The sequence below is a fragment of the Fundulus heteroclitus genome, chromosome 3 (genome assembly GCF_011125445.2).
Source record: "Fundulus heteroclitus isolate FHET01 chromosome 3, MU-UCD_Fhet_4.1, whole genome shotgun sequence".
In the NCBI taxonomy this organism is placed as follows: Eukaryota; Metazoa; Chordata; class Actinopteri; order Cyprinodontiformes; family Fundulidae; genus Fundulus; species Fundulus heteroclitus.
The window spans coordinates 4,554,530-4,570,746 of NC_046363.1; the positions used below are offsets into that span (position 1 = coordinate 4,554,530).

General features: G+C 42.1%; 1 protein-coding gene across 4 annotated transcripts in view; it reads left to right on the plus strand.

Moving 5' to 3' along the window:
- The window catches only part of ano10a (anoctamin 10a), a 41,450-nt gene extending 26,628 nt beyond the window's left edge, over window positions 1–14,822 (plus strand). For 3 of the 4 annotated variants that reach the window (XM_036128958.1, XM_036128969.1, XM_036128964.1), the window contains exons 13-15: window positions 4,907–5,023; window positions 7,975–7,991; window positions 13,871–14,822. In XM_036128958.1, coding sequence (XP_035984851.1) covers window positions 4,907–5,023; window positions 7,975–7,991; window positions 13,871–13,934 — 198 coding nt within the window. In that variant the 3' untranslated portion in view covers window positions 13,935–14,822. The remainder of the gene's footprint in view (window positions 1–4,906; window positions 5,024–7,974; window positions 7,992–13,870) is intronic. The other variant, XM_012881882.3, reaches the window with a different exon arrangement.
- Window positions 14,823–16,217: the final 1,395 nt, after the last annotated feature.

Sequence of the window (16,217 nt, forward strand, 5' to 3'; positions counted from 1 at the left end):
AGTACAAAGGACTAATTGAATGTCACAGATCCCTGAAATATCAAACTTGCTGCGTTTCCTGCACTCAATTTAAAACCAGTGCCCGTATTCACAAAAAATCCTAAGACTAAAAGTAGCTCTTAGTGATGTCAGTGGGTAATTACTTTTTACATAGGTTCAGGTTAGATTGTATAGCATTTTTCCTTTTAATAAATGTTATCATTTCAAAACTGTTTATTAAACTGTTGAATTAATGCAGTCTGATATTTTAACATTTTGATCTGAAGCATTTCAGTTTGACAAAATGCAAAATACTCTATTTGCATTAATATTTTCTGCCTGATCGCGCAGTGTTTCTGTAAACCAAGTTTCCCCTCATTGTTTTTCACCAACCTGTCGTGTCGTTTTGAACCACCATCATAGTTCGGACCCAGTGCATCATATTTTACTGGACCTAGAGGCTCTTATCTTATTCCAACAGTGTTGAGTACTGGGCAGTGGAAACAGCACTGTGACTTTTGCTAAAATCCTCAGAAACTAAACTACATATAATTGCTTGGTATAGACTACTATTCAGCTTTACATGTAAATTTGTTTTAGACAAATGGTCAAGGTGTGATTTAAAATCTTCGTCTGAGAGCAACTCATTTTGGTGCTGTCTCTTTAAATTTAAAGGAGGCTCTTTAAACCCCGCCCTCCACCAGGGCACAAAACATTCTAGTTCACCCTGATCCGCCATTTTTGGAGTATGCTAGGGGACGGTGTAATGAACAACCAAACATTTTGACTTATCTACTTGTAGCTTTGACATCCTTTAGCTTAGGCAACAAATTTGCTCGTAGAAAGGAAAATGCTGGATTCCATGGAAGTCAGTGGCCTTGTTTAGCAGCTCTGTGGCAAATACTGTGATGTAATAGTTTAAGAGAACAGAGAAAACTGAAAGGTTCTTTGAAACGGTGAGAACGGTGCTAGAACATTGATGTTCTCTGCCAAGGTCTTCAAGAACATGCTGAGGAAACCGAGAACTGTTCTGGAGGGTTCTGAGCATGCACAAAGTGTGTGAAGCACTGTTATGGGGCTTTATTGTGTTAGCTGTGTATCAGGATCCTAGCTGCGCTACCTGCATATTGGTCTGTTGGGGCCAAGGCTACAGCCTCATTGTATTCCTCACTACCCATCTCTGCTCTTGCATCACGCTTTCACAGGGCTGCAAGAAACAGAAATACTCTAACAGCACTTCCAACCATACTCCACTGTGTAAAGAACAACGTTGCAGTCTGAGTTGGTTCAGTTCAGACTTATAAAATATGCACATAATATAACATTATACAGAGAAGAAGTCATGAGGTGTGCTTGCCCCGCATAGATCATCTCTCACATACACACCCGTCCATCAGTGCATCTGCATTCCTGCCAGCTGCTCAGTCCTCTTCCTCATCACAGTAATGGACTGATGCAAGCTTCAGCAACTGCAGAGGGCAGACTAGGGCTTGGTGCCTATCTCCATCAGTCATTGGGCGAGAGGTGGGGTAAAACCTGAAGAGATCACTAGACTCTCACAAAGCTGATCTGCTTTAATTCCAACCAATAAGCCTGGCTTTAAACACTGAGACAACGTTGCTGCTAAACTAAAGCATGAAGCATGAAGTAGGAGGCTTCATCACACAGTCAGCACAATACAGTAGTTTAACTCATCAACAAACAGGAATCGCTGATCATTGTGACTCCATATATCGATTGAATGTGCCCAAGAAACACTCTCAGCTGATTGCTAACACTATTCAAGGCTAATTTATATATGGGACGGCAGCAGCGCAAGGTTAGCCAGAACACTGAGGATGTTAAAGTGCCAACCATAAAATGTGCTTTGCCTAACATAATGGATGTGATCAAACTCCAAATACTATCTGCTGCTCTGAGCTGGCTTAGCAGTGCACCACTGACACCCCTTTATGATTTTCAATCATTGTAAATAGAAGAGGGATCTGTAATAAATCTTGTTTGAGGATGATTAGTTTTCTGGTTATACTAACCAGCAGTTAGAAGCAGAAAGCCCACAGCCACACGTCAGTAAAAGGGGTTACCTTGGAGACGCTGGGTTTATGATGTTTAATGTGAAGCACATAGGCCGGACAAGGTGAAGTGTTTATTCTCTATTTGTAGCCTGTCAGACTTTTTGGCAGCAGAACACTTGTTTAAACAACATGAACTAACACAGCTATAGAGTTGTTAATCTTTCTTCATCTCGTTAGCGTCTCTTTAGCTCTGACAGTTGGAGATACTTCCTAACTAAAGCAAAAACACACAATGTCCTTCACTTATTACCTTCCCATGAAATCAGCACGGGCAGGCAGTCCATGTGTCTCTCCGTCTGCGGTGTATGGGAAGACAGGTTGGGGCCTTGTATGCAGTAATGCAATTGCTGCTCTGTTGTGAGCAGTCACTTGTTGTGGTCATGAAATGTGGACCAAATAATTAAATACACAATCGGCGTAAACGAGTTTCCACTGTAGGGTGACTGCCCCCAGCCTCAGAGGTTGGGAGAGGCACTTTGTCACTCAGCAGGTGCTTCAAGTAGAACAGCTGCTTCTCTGCATCAAAAGGAGTCAGTTGAGGTAGGTCTGGCATCTGGTACCAATACCTCCTTGATGCCTCCTTATGCAGGTCCTACTGGTAGGAGAACCCAGAGCAGACCCAGAACCTGGTGAAAGGGTTGCGTATCCCTTCTGGCCTGGGAAAACTCGGTATACCCAGTACTCCCTAAGGTCATGTGACCAAGGCCTGCTGATTATTCCATACAAAGCTGAATGCTAAAGGTGACAGGGCCTTCTCAGCAGTAGCGATGCGACACTATGTCCTTTAGTTTGAGGTCAGAGGACTCTCATTGGAGCTTTTGAAAAAGCACCCAAAAACTAAAAAGATTTCAATTGCTTTCAATTATCCATTTCTATGTACTTGTTGTGTAACAATAGTTGAATGTTTGGGTATGAGTAAGTATTAATAAATGCCAAGGGCAATTATTGACAAAGTTCAGAATTTTTATCCAAATTACCACTTGATTATCAGTAATTAATAGCCGGACATTTCTCAGGAATGATGAGAACATAGAGGGGTAGGGCTTAATAAGCTTATGTTTCATCCTACTCCTTTTTGAAACATGATGCATGTTTATGAAGTATTCAATGTAAACATTCTTAAATCATACCATGTTCAAAAAAAAAAAAAAAAAAAGAACATCTTCATTCCTGTAAAAGTGACCGCGGGCCTGCAGATGAGCGTAAACTGCAGAATCTGGGCCTGAAGATGTTGAAGATGAAGATGAGGTCAGGAATTACAACACAATAAACTATACTTGAACATAAATCCGTTCAGGATCACTTACCTCCTACTGGACTTTCAAATCTGCTCGGTCCGGTCCAAGTTCCTTTATCCATTTTGTTTTGTTTCTCCAGCAAAAGGCTTGTGAAATTTTTATTGTGCCATTGAAAATGACTACATTTTCTTTGGCTGCACCATTCTTATTCATTTGTGTATTTGAGCGACAGTCTGTCCAACTGAGCTGCCAGAGGTGTTACTCTGATTATCATGAATGAATCTGCTTGGATGAGGAATGACACAAAAAGTGCCGATTAGCCACAGGTGCAGAGAGACGTGCCCCCAGCAGAATCTCTAAGTAGCCAATCAGAGATAGGCATGAAGTCACATGGTTTGAGAGGATACGTATACAGTCATCGGCACGGTGCCCCTTGTCAATGAAACATTAAATTAGGCCTTTACAAGAAAAAAATAAACAACCTAAAAAAAACTAAAATGGAATGGAAATGCTGAAAAAAAAATCTAAAGTTAGACTTATTTCATAATGAAGTGATGTGAAAATCTCTCATCACTTTGTAATTAATGTTTACTGTATGCTTTGTTTTTCCTCTTCAATTTTGATGTGGGCGACCCCTGTTGACAAGCTGCTTTTGGTGCGTCTGACCCCTCCACTCACTCACTGCTGGCGTCCTCCTCTGTTCTTTTCTGTATTCCAGCAGAGGAGCCACTCAATAAAAAATAGAATTTAGCTGTTTTCATTTCTTTCAAAGCAAGCATTCTTTGCTATATAGACAAAACTTGATTTAAAGGGGGCATATCATGCAAAATGCCCTTTTTAAACCCTTAAATACATTTTGTTGTGTACTTGGAGTCTCTAGGAACACAGATAATTTGAATGCAGTCTTTCCAGGTGCTGCGTAGATATCTTTATATTATTTTTGGGTCATTTTTTTTTTTTTAAGCCGTTCAGTTTTTTTCTGTTTTCTATTATGTTTGTTGAACAATTACGTCACAGCATTTGCAGTGAAACCGCTAAACAAAGTCATTGCAAACCAATTTCGCAAATCCGACATTTTTTGTAGCCACATCCATGTAGCCAATCAGAAAGCGGGGTGAGGGATTCCCTGTGAGAATTTAATGTAAATTGTTTTGTAACAGATTTTGGTAATGCCAAACATTGTATCGTTATCCAAACAAATTGATATAACATCATATGGTGATTTAAACCTCTAGTATTAACCCACAGAACTCATTACACCATCCCCCTGTATCCTACAAGAATGGCTGAACTGGGTGGAGTGGAACACTGCGACCTGGAGGGGGTGGGGTGTGAAGTGCTTCATATAGATTTAAAGAGACGGCACCAAAACATGTTGTTCTCAGATGAACCTCAGAACAGGGGTAAAAGACTGGCTGTGGAGGATCAATAATGAGGAATTCAGACTAAAGCTTTACAGTTCCACTTTAGGCTATACAGAACACAACCGACTGATTTCAATGTGAAAAGGAGGGATTTAAAAACATGTCATGTCCCTTTAAATTAAAACGAAAGATGTGTTATGCTTACTGTGTTATGCTTAAACCTGCTCTCATTATGTTTTTTTTCTTTTAGCATGGACTGCTGGCTTTCAAGTTCATCCTGACCTTCCTTATACCTGATGTCCCCAAACACATCCAGATCAAGCTGTCCCGGCTTGAGTTTGAGTCACTGGAGGCTCTCAAGAAGAAGGTAAATGGACTGCTTTATAGTACAGATAGATTCTGCAGGACAGGATGATAAGTAAAGGCTACTGAACTTTTTTTTTTCTAAATGTCTAAGTTCTCATTCAAAAGGCTTCTTTTGTTGTTATCATGGATCAGGAGTGGCAGATGTAACGAGTCACTGACATGACCCTTCATCCTTTCCACGTTGTTTAGTTTTATTTTTTAAATAAGTTGAACTTTTTGAATGCTTCTTGTCTTGTTGTAGTCATGTCGTGATTTTTCCACTACATCCACTGTGGTGTGCAGTGGAGATGGGATTTATGCTAAGTCTTCTACTGGAGGTGGCTTCATCTGTCTGACTTTGCTGCAGATCTGTGGGGTCCTGTAGGTAATGTGGGGTGTTACGTACCGGTGACGCCCAAGTGGCAGTCGGGTCTGGCGGTGCTGTCAGTAGCTGAATATAGAAACAGATGCATGATGTGACCTCTCTAGTCTGGGGGTAAACTCAAACAATCAATATTCGTTCCCTTTTTTAGACAATCTGTGACCTTGTAACTGTTGCTGGGATCCTCTAAAGAGCCCTCCTTTGTCTTATGGACAGTGGTGATTTTTTTGCTCCTGGCTAAGGGATGGTAGAGGCTCCCCTGAAGGAGGAGGAGGAGGCACCACTGGCGTTTACCTTTTTAACTAATGAATGTTGCAAAGAGTTTTCTCTGGATGTACTCGCCATGTCAGCAGCGTTCTAAACTTCCAGCAACTGCAGCACATTGTCTTAATTCTCAGCCATCAGTGAGACCGCGGCGTTGGTTGTGTGCCCGCATCGCTGCCTTGGCAAGTTCTGTGCCCACTTAGAGAGATGAAAGTGAGTCTGTTTGTCACATGAGTGATTGAGGTTGGCCATCCTAACTAGCACAAAACCTTTTTGTCTGATTTAAAGTCAGACTGTAAGAATAAAAGGTGATATGTGTCTTTTTATACTGTGTATGTAAATATTTGGTTTGTGTCCAAGATGGTCAGAACCGAAGAAGCTTAAAGCAACAGAAGTCCAGTTGTGTTAAATTATTCCCTTTAGAAGGTAAACTGAGTTTATGGTTTTTATTGCTATGTGTACTTGGGCTTTTCAGCAATTGTTGCAGTGACATAAAATGTTGCTCAGAATCAAGTTCAGCCTTGATGGAAAAACAGGCAACAAACCAATTGTTGATGAAAGTTAAACAGGATCAATGCTAGACAGATGGACATTTAGCTGCCCTCTCTTCCTTAGCTTTGGCAGCATCAGGTTCTGGTGGATGTGACTTAGACTAACGCTGGTGCATCATGGCTCAAATAGACATGTTGATTCACATGTCAGAGAAATATAACACTCCTTGTTTGTGGAATTTAGATCATGACTTTTAGCTTTCCAGACTTTGTCATATTTCTACAACAAACCTCAGTGTATTTTAATGTGATTTTTTTTGACAGACTGACACAAACTAGTGAAAAACTGTGTTCAAGTACAAAAAACAAGTAGAAATCTGACAAGTGCTGTACAGTCATATTCAGCCCCCTTTACTCTGATACCTCGACTTAAAATCTAGTGCTTTAGAACAGACCTGAACTAGCAGGCTGGGCGAGGAGAGCATTAACCTGAGAAGCAGCTAAGAGGCCCATGATGACCCATGCTGACTCTGGAGGAGATGCTGAGATCCACAGCTCAGGTGGGAGAATCTGTCCTCTTGCACTGCAAATATATGACATTTAATGGAAGAGTGGAGAGAACAAAAGTCATTGTTGAAATAAGTTCCTAAAAAGTCTAGTTTGTTAAAAAAAAAAAAAAACATGTAGGGAATAAAGCAAACATGCAAGACAACAAGACCAAACCTGAACTTTCTGGTCTACATGTAAAACACTATGTATGGAAAAAAACTAGCAGTGTCAATCACCATGTTTCACCATGCTTGGTGATGGCAGCATCATGCTGAGCGGGCCCTTTTCTTCAGCAGGGATAGGGAAGCTGGAGAGAGTTGTTGGGACGATAGATCTAGCTAAACAGGGAAATCCTGGAAGAAGACCTGATATAAATGAACACCACACTTTGCTGGGTTTTTTGTACATTACTTTGAGAACTTATATAATTTTCTTGACTTCTCATAATCATGCACCCTTTTGCTATGGTCTGTCTCATGAAAAGCCAAGAAAACTGATACGTGGACGTTCTGATCAGACATTGTCCTGCTCTCACTCTGTTCAACAAGCAATCGTGTTTGGCATGACGATTGCAAAGAGAGTTGGAAATCTGTAGCAGCTCCCTGTTTCCATAAATGGTTAAATTATATGGTGTCTTCCTTGTACCTTTTAAGAGATACAATATAAACTGTTGAACAATCATAACAGGTTTATTAGGATTTGGGGGCCTTTTATGGACTACACCACAAAGAGAACTCAGTCGGATGTTTCATAGCATTATACTATAAACCGTTGAACCCAGCTGCTGGACTGTTTTACATTTCCAGTTGTGTAAGAGCTGATGTCCTGTTTTTTTCTATTTAACGTGGCAGGTGTGTGTGTGCGTGTCTGTGTGTGTTATTGAAAACGTCAATAAGGAAAGTTAATCCAAATGTCAAAAAAACACCTTGAGGTTTGAAATAGTGTCGTTATGTGAAAAGGTTCAATGGGTGAGAAGATCTATGTGAAATCTAAGTACACCCTCTGTGACCTCTTAGGTGTTTAAAGGGGGAGTAGCAGGCAGTTGATGCTGATTAAATGAACTTGGTAAACTGTGCGAATACCTTTTCTAAAAACAGCAGTTTGTCAGTGTGCTGCTCTAGAGTATGGTGTGTTAACACCATACCTGGAGGGAAATACATCCCAATGATATTTTTTCTCCATCCTTCCTTTGATTCGGGGTGTAGGTGCTCAGGTTAATGTCCACACTCTTATATCAGCTGTTGAGTTTGGTTTATTGAGTTGTTCTCTGATCTCTTGCTTCTCCAGAGGCAGAGCTCTGCAGGGTGAGTAGCCCCGGGTTGCTTTTGACTTTGGATTATTTTGATTGTGGTATTTTCTGACTGATACCTTTTTTCTGTAGTAATCACACGATAACACTTTACAATGCTGGCGACTCCTCTAATGCCGTAACTCATTTTTCAGTTTGGGGTCTAACACTCAGAGCTCTGCAACACTGTTGCAGCTGTGATGCACTTTTTAATGGTGTGTCTTCCAGCATGGGCTGAACTCTAACAATAGATTTGTCCTTTGGTGTGAAAATATTTGTCTTGCATAGGGTCAGGGATTGGGCTTTCATATCACAGCTTTAGGGAAAAAAAACAGAAAAAAATACACACACTCTTCTAGTACTGAGGTGTTATGTTTTAAATAGAATAAAAGCTACCACATATCAACAGCAACATTTTCTTAAAGTTCTTCCTCAACTCTCCGATTAAAGTTGATGCTGCAACCTACCAACTTAGCCATCAGGCCTTAGCTGGCCTGTTCAGTGGTAGAGTTCACAGTAGGAAAACTGGAAGACGACTGATATAAAAACATGTTTTATTTGAATGGAAACGCTTCTTCCCAGTGAAACAATAATGCCAGCATGTCTTGTTTAGCCCAGTTGCCTCTAAATGAAGCACAAGGCTTCTAGAATAATGTTCATGGGTAGGAGGAGACCAACATAGATATGATTGGACACAATGCTTCGTTCAATTTTTGGCACAAACCAGATACAGCATATTGGCACAAACACCTTATGGTGGTGGGGGGGCTGATGGTTTGGGCTTGTTCAGACCCACCAGGATCTGGGCAACTTGCAGGCATTGAGTGAACTTATTCTGGAGTCATGTATTGGTCCGTTGGTCTGATAGCTGACGCTCGGTCCCAACTGGGTCGTCAACAGCTCCGACCTGAAGGTAAAAGTCTAAACAGTTTGTCTGCAGCATGTGTGGGGTCTGCAGAGATGTCTGCAGCCTTTTACTTGACCCTAGAGCTCTCCTAGTCCTGAATGGAGGAAACGTCAGCCCCAGTAATCCTCTCTGCAGCCCTAATTGTACATTGCAGTCTGGACCTGACCTGTTTTGTGGATGACCCAAACCGCACATGGACGAACACAGGACGGACTGAATGATAGCGCTGCAGAAGATGACCAGCAGCTCCTGTGGAAGGTGGTACTTCTTGAGTTGCTGCAGGAAGTCCAGTCTCTGCTGGGCCTTCTTCTGAACAGTGTCTATGAGTGAGGACCATCTCTGGTACTTGGAAAAGGTGGTTCCTAGGAACCGGAAGTGATCCAAGGTAGACCATGTTGTCAAGGATGCTGAGGGGAGGCAATGTTTGAGGAGTTCTCCAGAAGTCCTCCGTAATCTCCACAGTCATTAGCATGTTTAAGATCCAGTTGGTTCAGACCGCACCAGTGGACAAGCGGATCTCCCTCCTGTCACGACTCACACTTGTCGCTGTCTTAGATCAAACCAATAAACAGTGGGGTCATCTGCAACCTTCAGGCACTTCACAGAGGCGTCCATGGAAGTGCACTCATCTGTGTACGGGGAGAATGAAACAGATGTGATCAGGGAGTCCCAGAGTCGCACGGAAAACTGGGCGTTATGCAACTTTTTATAACTGTGTAACGGTGAGCCAGAGTTTTGTTTTTTTTTTTCCTGATAGGGCAATTAATATGCTGTCTGTATTTTGGAAGTTAATTTGGGAGGTTTTCACAGATAAGATTCACAACGACAATGATGAGAGTCTGGGTGTATTTATTTTTTCCATGTCTGTTATCACCTCACTGAGCCTGATGTAAGGGCTTGTGGTGGGATGTAAACAACAGCCAGAACAAACGAGGCATATTTGTCTGTTCCTTGGTGAATAGGGTTTGCAGTTTCTAAAAAAAATAGGACTCCTGATGAAGGCTGCATTTTGACATCAGAACACCAACCTTCATTTATATAATTGCAGATCCCACCTCCTCTCTTTTTCCCTGTAGTGCAACCCTTAAGATTGTCAGTGAGACAGGTGTTATTCAAACAAAGGATATCAGATCCAGGGATGTCTGAGTTTCTTGCATTGGAAAAGAGCAGCTTGTCTATTTCTTTCCCTAGGGAGTGGACATTTGCCAGGTGTCTAGACAGGAGCCAAATTCCGATGGAGATACGTAATAATACACAGTATGAGCAGGCGTTGTACCAAGGCTGCCATCTGTGGCGCCATCTAGAGTTTAAAAAATGTCAATTTGCTAGTTTAATCTTCTAAATCTGAATTATTAAGAAGAATATGCCCTGACCTAAAGTTTTAATACCAATGTAGAAGTATTTGATGGTCTGTAAATAATGTGCAGATTGATATAAAGATATTCTCCCTGATGAGTCCTTTGTGTGTTTAAAGTTGGGCTCTCAAATATAGAGTTTCTTCAGATTATTGTCCATCATCCTTCATGTTGGCTAGTCTCTTGATAATGTGTGAGGCAAATGATCCATATTGGCTCTGTGTTCAGGCATAGAGAGGTTTTATGGTTTGCAGGGTTCACGTTTCCACATATGACACTCGATCAGACGGATGAGAGAATTTCTTGGCTCCACATCTCCTGCTTCAAATCACCTTGCTGTGCAGCACCATCTAGGCCGTAACTGCAGCCTAAGATCCAGTCATACCTCCAGTCTGCTGTCATTAAATCGGTGGTTCTCAAATGCTTTCTGTTTCGTCCCTCGTTCCCAAAAAGAACTCCATAATGAAACAGTAATAGCCACCAAGCTTTGATGTATTCATTTCAGCTTGAATAACCTCTTTCTTTAGGATCTTCTTGGGCCCAGGACATTTACATTTGTCATCTCCACAAAGATTACCGAGACGTTTTCCGGGATAGGTCAATATTGCCATAAAAGAAATAAAATGCCATACGAAGCACTTTTCCAGAGCAGAAATTACCAACAGTTGCAGTGATAAGCAGGGAATAAAGGTTGGATAGATACTTGGATGTGTAATTGCACCTACTTGAGAAGCAACCTTCATGGCACTCATTATTTTATAGTGTGATCGTGTCTTGTCCTGCACTCTGTGCGGTGGATGTCTTTGATTAGGTCCTGCATCTCTGCTGAAGCTCTGAGCTTTTTTGTATGGTGTTGGGTTACTTGATTTCACCTAGTTTGGCATTGATCTAACAAGCTGAACACCGTTGGGTGCTAATACTTTAATAACATTAGAGACGCTATAATCCAGGACTTTTAAGTTCCAAAGTGTTCATGATATCTAAACTTAAATATCTGCCAATACTGAACATCTTGGGTTAATTTGCCCTGGTGTTGTGTAGCTAGCATAAATAAGCCAATAGGGTAGTGTCAGTTTTGCTGCTGCAACATATGCACATCCCTTCAACTTGATCAATGTTTACAAGAGTAAGAGATTCCCTCATCTGCATCGTCTTGATGCAGGTTGGAACAACCTCCTACCAGCCCTGTGGCATCATCCCTTCAGAAGTAGGTTCATTCACGTTTAGTTTTGAAAACTAAAATCCAGGTCAGTAATAACACGGTATTTCATTTAACTCAAAAGTCAGACTTTTTGGACACACAGTCCAAACAAGATAGAAGAAACAATTTAGGAGTTTCTTAAACTTCCTTAAAGGCAGTTTTCATGCAATGTTGTTTTCCATTCAGCTCGCTCTAAGATTCAGCGCAAGTACAAACAAAATGAAAAGTTCTTGAATTTTCAATGCACGGGTAGTTCCAGAAAGATGTCAAAGCAACACATCACAAAGCATGAAGTTATCTACCGGAAAATAGACGAGGCACAACAAAACGAGTGAAGGATGGGCAGAAACAGGAGTTCATGGAAACAGCATGAAAACAGATAACGGAAATAGTTTTTCACTCCATAAAGCATCACTCAGATCTGAACAGAACAAAAACCTGGACAGATTTTTCCACACGGCAGAGATGTTTTAACCTGGCCAGCCAGACTGATAATGTGTAGCACTGTGCATGTTATGTTCTGCACATTATCAATATGGGACTGCTCCCATCAAGGAGGAACATTCAGCAGAACTTTCCTACACGTAAAGAAAACACAAAAAAAACAAAACCTTTCCAAGCTGATTGGGCTTAGTGACACCTGGTGCCCATCTACCAAATATTGGTTTTAGCCTTTCACCATATCAAATGAAAATGTACACAGCTGGCCACATGAGAAACTACAACAAGTTAAGCTTTTCAAGGCACATCTTGCTGCTCTTCTTTCAAAGATGAAATCATGGACAAAAATAGCAGCTAGGTGTGCGTCCTCATGCACTGTCATGTTTATGTTGGTTCGGCTGTGGCCTCGGCAGCGCTTGCATTCGTCGCAGCTGGTTTGTCCCGCCTTAAACCAAAGTCCTGCAGCGTGATTTGGCCCGAACTGTTTTTGGTTTGGGCCTAAACCGTTGAGATGGGAACGGGACAAGATGGAGTCTCGTGTGTTTGTAACCGCACAAATACCACGAGGATTCAGTTTGCAGGCAAAGTTAAAGATGGTTAACTTTTCTTTAGAAATCCATGTGAAACTCATTTATTATGATCACCAAACAGTCTAGATTTGATTCCAAGAATCTTGGAGCTTTATTGTGAAAAGTAAAGGAGCTGAAGACCAGTCTGGGACAAAGCTGGACTGCCCCATGCAGCTGGGGGGTTTAACCTATCTATATCAGTGTGGATATCCAGGATATTTTAGCAGTTGAGATCTGGTGTGTTTCCAAAGTGTTCCTTTTAATTTTTTGAGTATAATTGTTCAATTAAAACCTATTTTAGACTTAGAGTAATACCCCACTCACACAGTTGCATATCTGCCCTACGTATCCCTAGAGTGCCCGAGGTAAACAATGTTCCTGTAGTGCCTTCCAGCTCGCTCACTGATACGTCATTACCAAAGAATGCTACTTAAATATTGCAGTAATGGCAAACACTCTGTGTGTACTTATGAAGATGGTATACCTTTGCTGCAAGTCATGTGTTCTAATAACAGCAATTGAACTCATTTGTAAGTGATTTATTGTATGCAACAGATTTATTAAGAGCTGTTAATTAAAGATATAATTATCTACTGGGAGAGACCATTTAAATGGCATTGTGACTGGAGGATCGTATTTAGCAGCATCTTTTGCAGTGAAAGCAAGAGTGAATCAGTCCAAGCACTTCTAACTGTAGAAAAGGGCAAATGATCAAGAAGGCATGTTTTTGGGTGGTGTTTGACGTTTCAGGTTCTACGTTATTTTAGGTCAAGTGACATCCGGTAAAATGTTTGGCTAAGTGGATTTGCGGTATCAGAAGTTTCATTCAGATCGGCACGCCTTATGCTTGAAACTGAAACTGACAGCATGACCTAGTTTTTGATTCCTTTGACTTATACTGGTCTGACCAAAAGGGGCCCTCTCAGAGCATTGACATTTAATTCCTAGTCAGTTAATCTCATGGCAAAAAATTATTTACACCCATCCTGACCTAGTGGAACACTATGGAAGCCCTAAGATATTATTTTTTGCAGTGTTTGTGGCAGTCTAACTCTACACCTACCCTGAGCCAAGCGTCCTCACAGTGAAACACGGTGGTGGCTGCATCATGCGGTCCGCATGCTTTTCTTCGCTAGGAACAGGCAACCTGATCAGAGTAGTGGGAAGATTGATGGAGCTAAATCCAGGTCAATCATGGAGGAAAAGCTTTTGGAGGTTGTAGAAGACTTGAGACTGTGGTGGAGGTGCACCTTCCAGCAGAACAACAAGCTCCACCACTTTCTGTCTCTATTCTGCACAGCCTGTTGTTCCTTTTAGGTTGAATTTATCACACGTCACTGCATGGAAGGGACATGTAAACGCCTCACAATCAAAGACTGTGTATAATGCTAAAAAATGTAAATGCGTTGCTTGTTGTTTCAGAAAATGCTGGAAGCCTCGGAGCCTAGGAAGGACATCCAGTGAGAGGAGGGCCTGCAGACTCTGATGACGGCACTGTTGGAGAGAGGCTCCTTTCTGTATGTTTTAAAAAGCAAAATATTGTTATTTTTTAGAGTTTTTGGCCTGATTGTTTTTATGCACTATGAAAATATGGTTTACCATTAGCGGAGGAGGCATTTATTGTTATGGTGGACAACAGGTATTGTGCTGGGGTGGGGTACAACTCTAGGAATAAATGACAGGATTCACGTGGGGCTAAACAGTGGGACGAATGAGCTTCTGTTCAAATCTTCTGTACATGTGATGGGTATACCAAAGAGTGTTGATGAAAATAACAGCGTTTGTGTTATTGTGTTCAGTCGCTGGGTTTAATCAGTGCAAACACGTTCTAATTATAAACGGGTTAAAGGTGATGGTGCACGCACAGTAACCCCTTCAGGCTCCACCTGACAGCCGTCCTTCTTGACTGACAGCACACCGATTGGAAAGTTGGCGGATACTTTTATCCACAGGACTCCATGTACGGCAGCAAAGAAAGACCAAAAAGTTCCAAAGACTGAAAGCAACACCCGACTTCATATACACACAGCTTTCAGGTTCCTTTCAGACGTCCATGAGGGAACAGGTTTGGGATTAGTTTGGACTTCCGTACCGTTCCTCCTGCACTGAACTGTTTAAACATGCCGATGGTTCGGCCTTTCTCTGCTCCCACAAACGCTATCACAGTAACATGATGTATAATCTTTGCACGAGTTATATCATCCGTTATTCACGTCCAAGGTGGAGAAATATGAGAGGATGTTTGAAGCAGTGCACTCCTGTAACACCCCTGGTGCCTTAGTTTTCTGCTGTTTGACATATAAAAATGCACCGAAGCTGTAGCAGCAGGTTTGGCTGGATCAGTGTTGGCTTCAATAAACTAAAAAACATGCAACATAACGTGTCCAGTTTTTTTTCTTTCTTGACTGGGATTTTGTGTGACGGTCCGACACAATGTAGAGCACGACTACGAAGTGGAAAGGAGCTGAGATCAGCCCTTCTCATCATTTACTTATATCATCAGCTCTGGAAGGAAATAAATACGTATGCATCAAGAAGTTGGTAGCATGTCAGTAAGAAGCCTAAAAGCTGTGAGATCTTTCGCAGTTTCCCTCATGTCCTCGCTCTGACAGCTTCCTGCTGGTATCCCCTCATCCCAACTAAGGACGATGTATTCCTCCATCTCCGCCTTCCTGTATATACAACACCCCCAACCCTACTGTGTGTGTATGTGGGGGGGGGGGGGGGGGGGTATTATAGACTCCTTCTGGTGAAAGAAACCAGACACAGCTGACCCGGACCGTTTGTCTTCCTCACGGCGTGTGTGTGAGAGGATCTCTGAGTGAACACACAGCTGGCCTGGACGCTTCAGGGTTATGTGAGTTGAGAGGAGATCTGAGGCAGCCAAACTTAGAGAGCGGTCCTCCTCAGTGTCACGCAGCTTGTTCATCATAGCTGAGAGCTTTTCAACACCTTCTGTTGGTCTGGGTCGCGTACAGAGATCCCCGCGGCTCTGTATCTGCTTCGCAAGATCATCTATTAGGGACAGTTTTTTTTTTTTTTTTAAATCCACTCTCATTCAAAACTGGAGCAGAATGGACAAGGGGACAGAGGTCCAGCTGGGAGCTCCAGGCAGGATGGGGGGGCTCCTGATCCAGCAGCACAAACAGAAATGACAGGTCCAGTCCAGTTTATGAGCAGGAACGCTTTGCACTAAGTGAAGGGAAACGAGTAAGAACAAGAAGCAGCTTAAGTCACGTCTGCATTTAGAAAGAGGGACTTTCACATCCACATGACTTGAATAAAGAGAACCTGATCTCTGGAGCACATCCAGCTCAAACACACTCGGAAAGATTGCGTGACCTTTTGGGAGGCAGAGCTGGACTCCAGCGGCCTGGTTGGTTCTGCTGAAACGTCTCTGTCTGCTTTTCCTTCTCAGGTGCTCATCCTGCTTCTCTTCTCTCACGCAGCACTTGTGGGGCTTTAAAGGCATTTACTGCCAAGTAGCCTGAGACCCACAGAAACCCGGTACACTCACTCAAGAGGAAAGAACCACTGAGGTTACATCTTTAGTCCATGAAATGGTGTAGCAGATTACTGCACATTTCAGAAGAATCGATCAAATGGCATCACAAGCATGACATTTAGTACATGTACCCTTCAACACCCATTCTATTCAGAAATCCCGCTGGTGACATGAAAATCCAAGATGGCTGATGTGCCTGACCACATTTTTTTTCTTATTGTTTTTGCTTTTAAACATTAGCTCCTCTGCCTGTGTGGGAAAGTT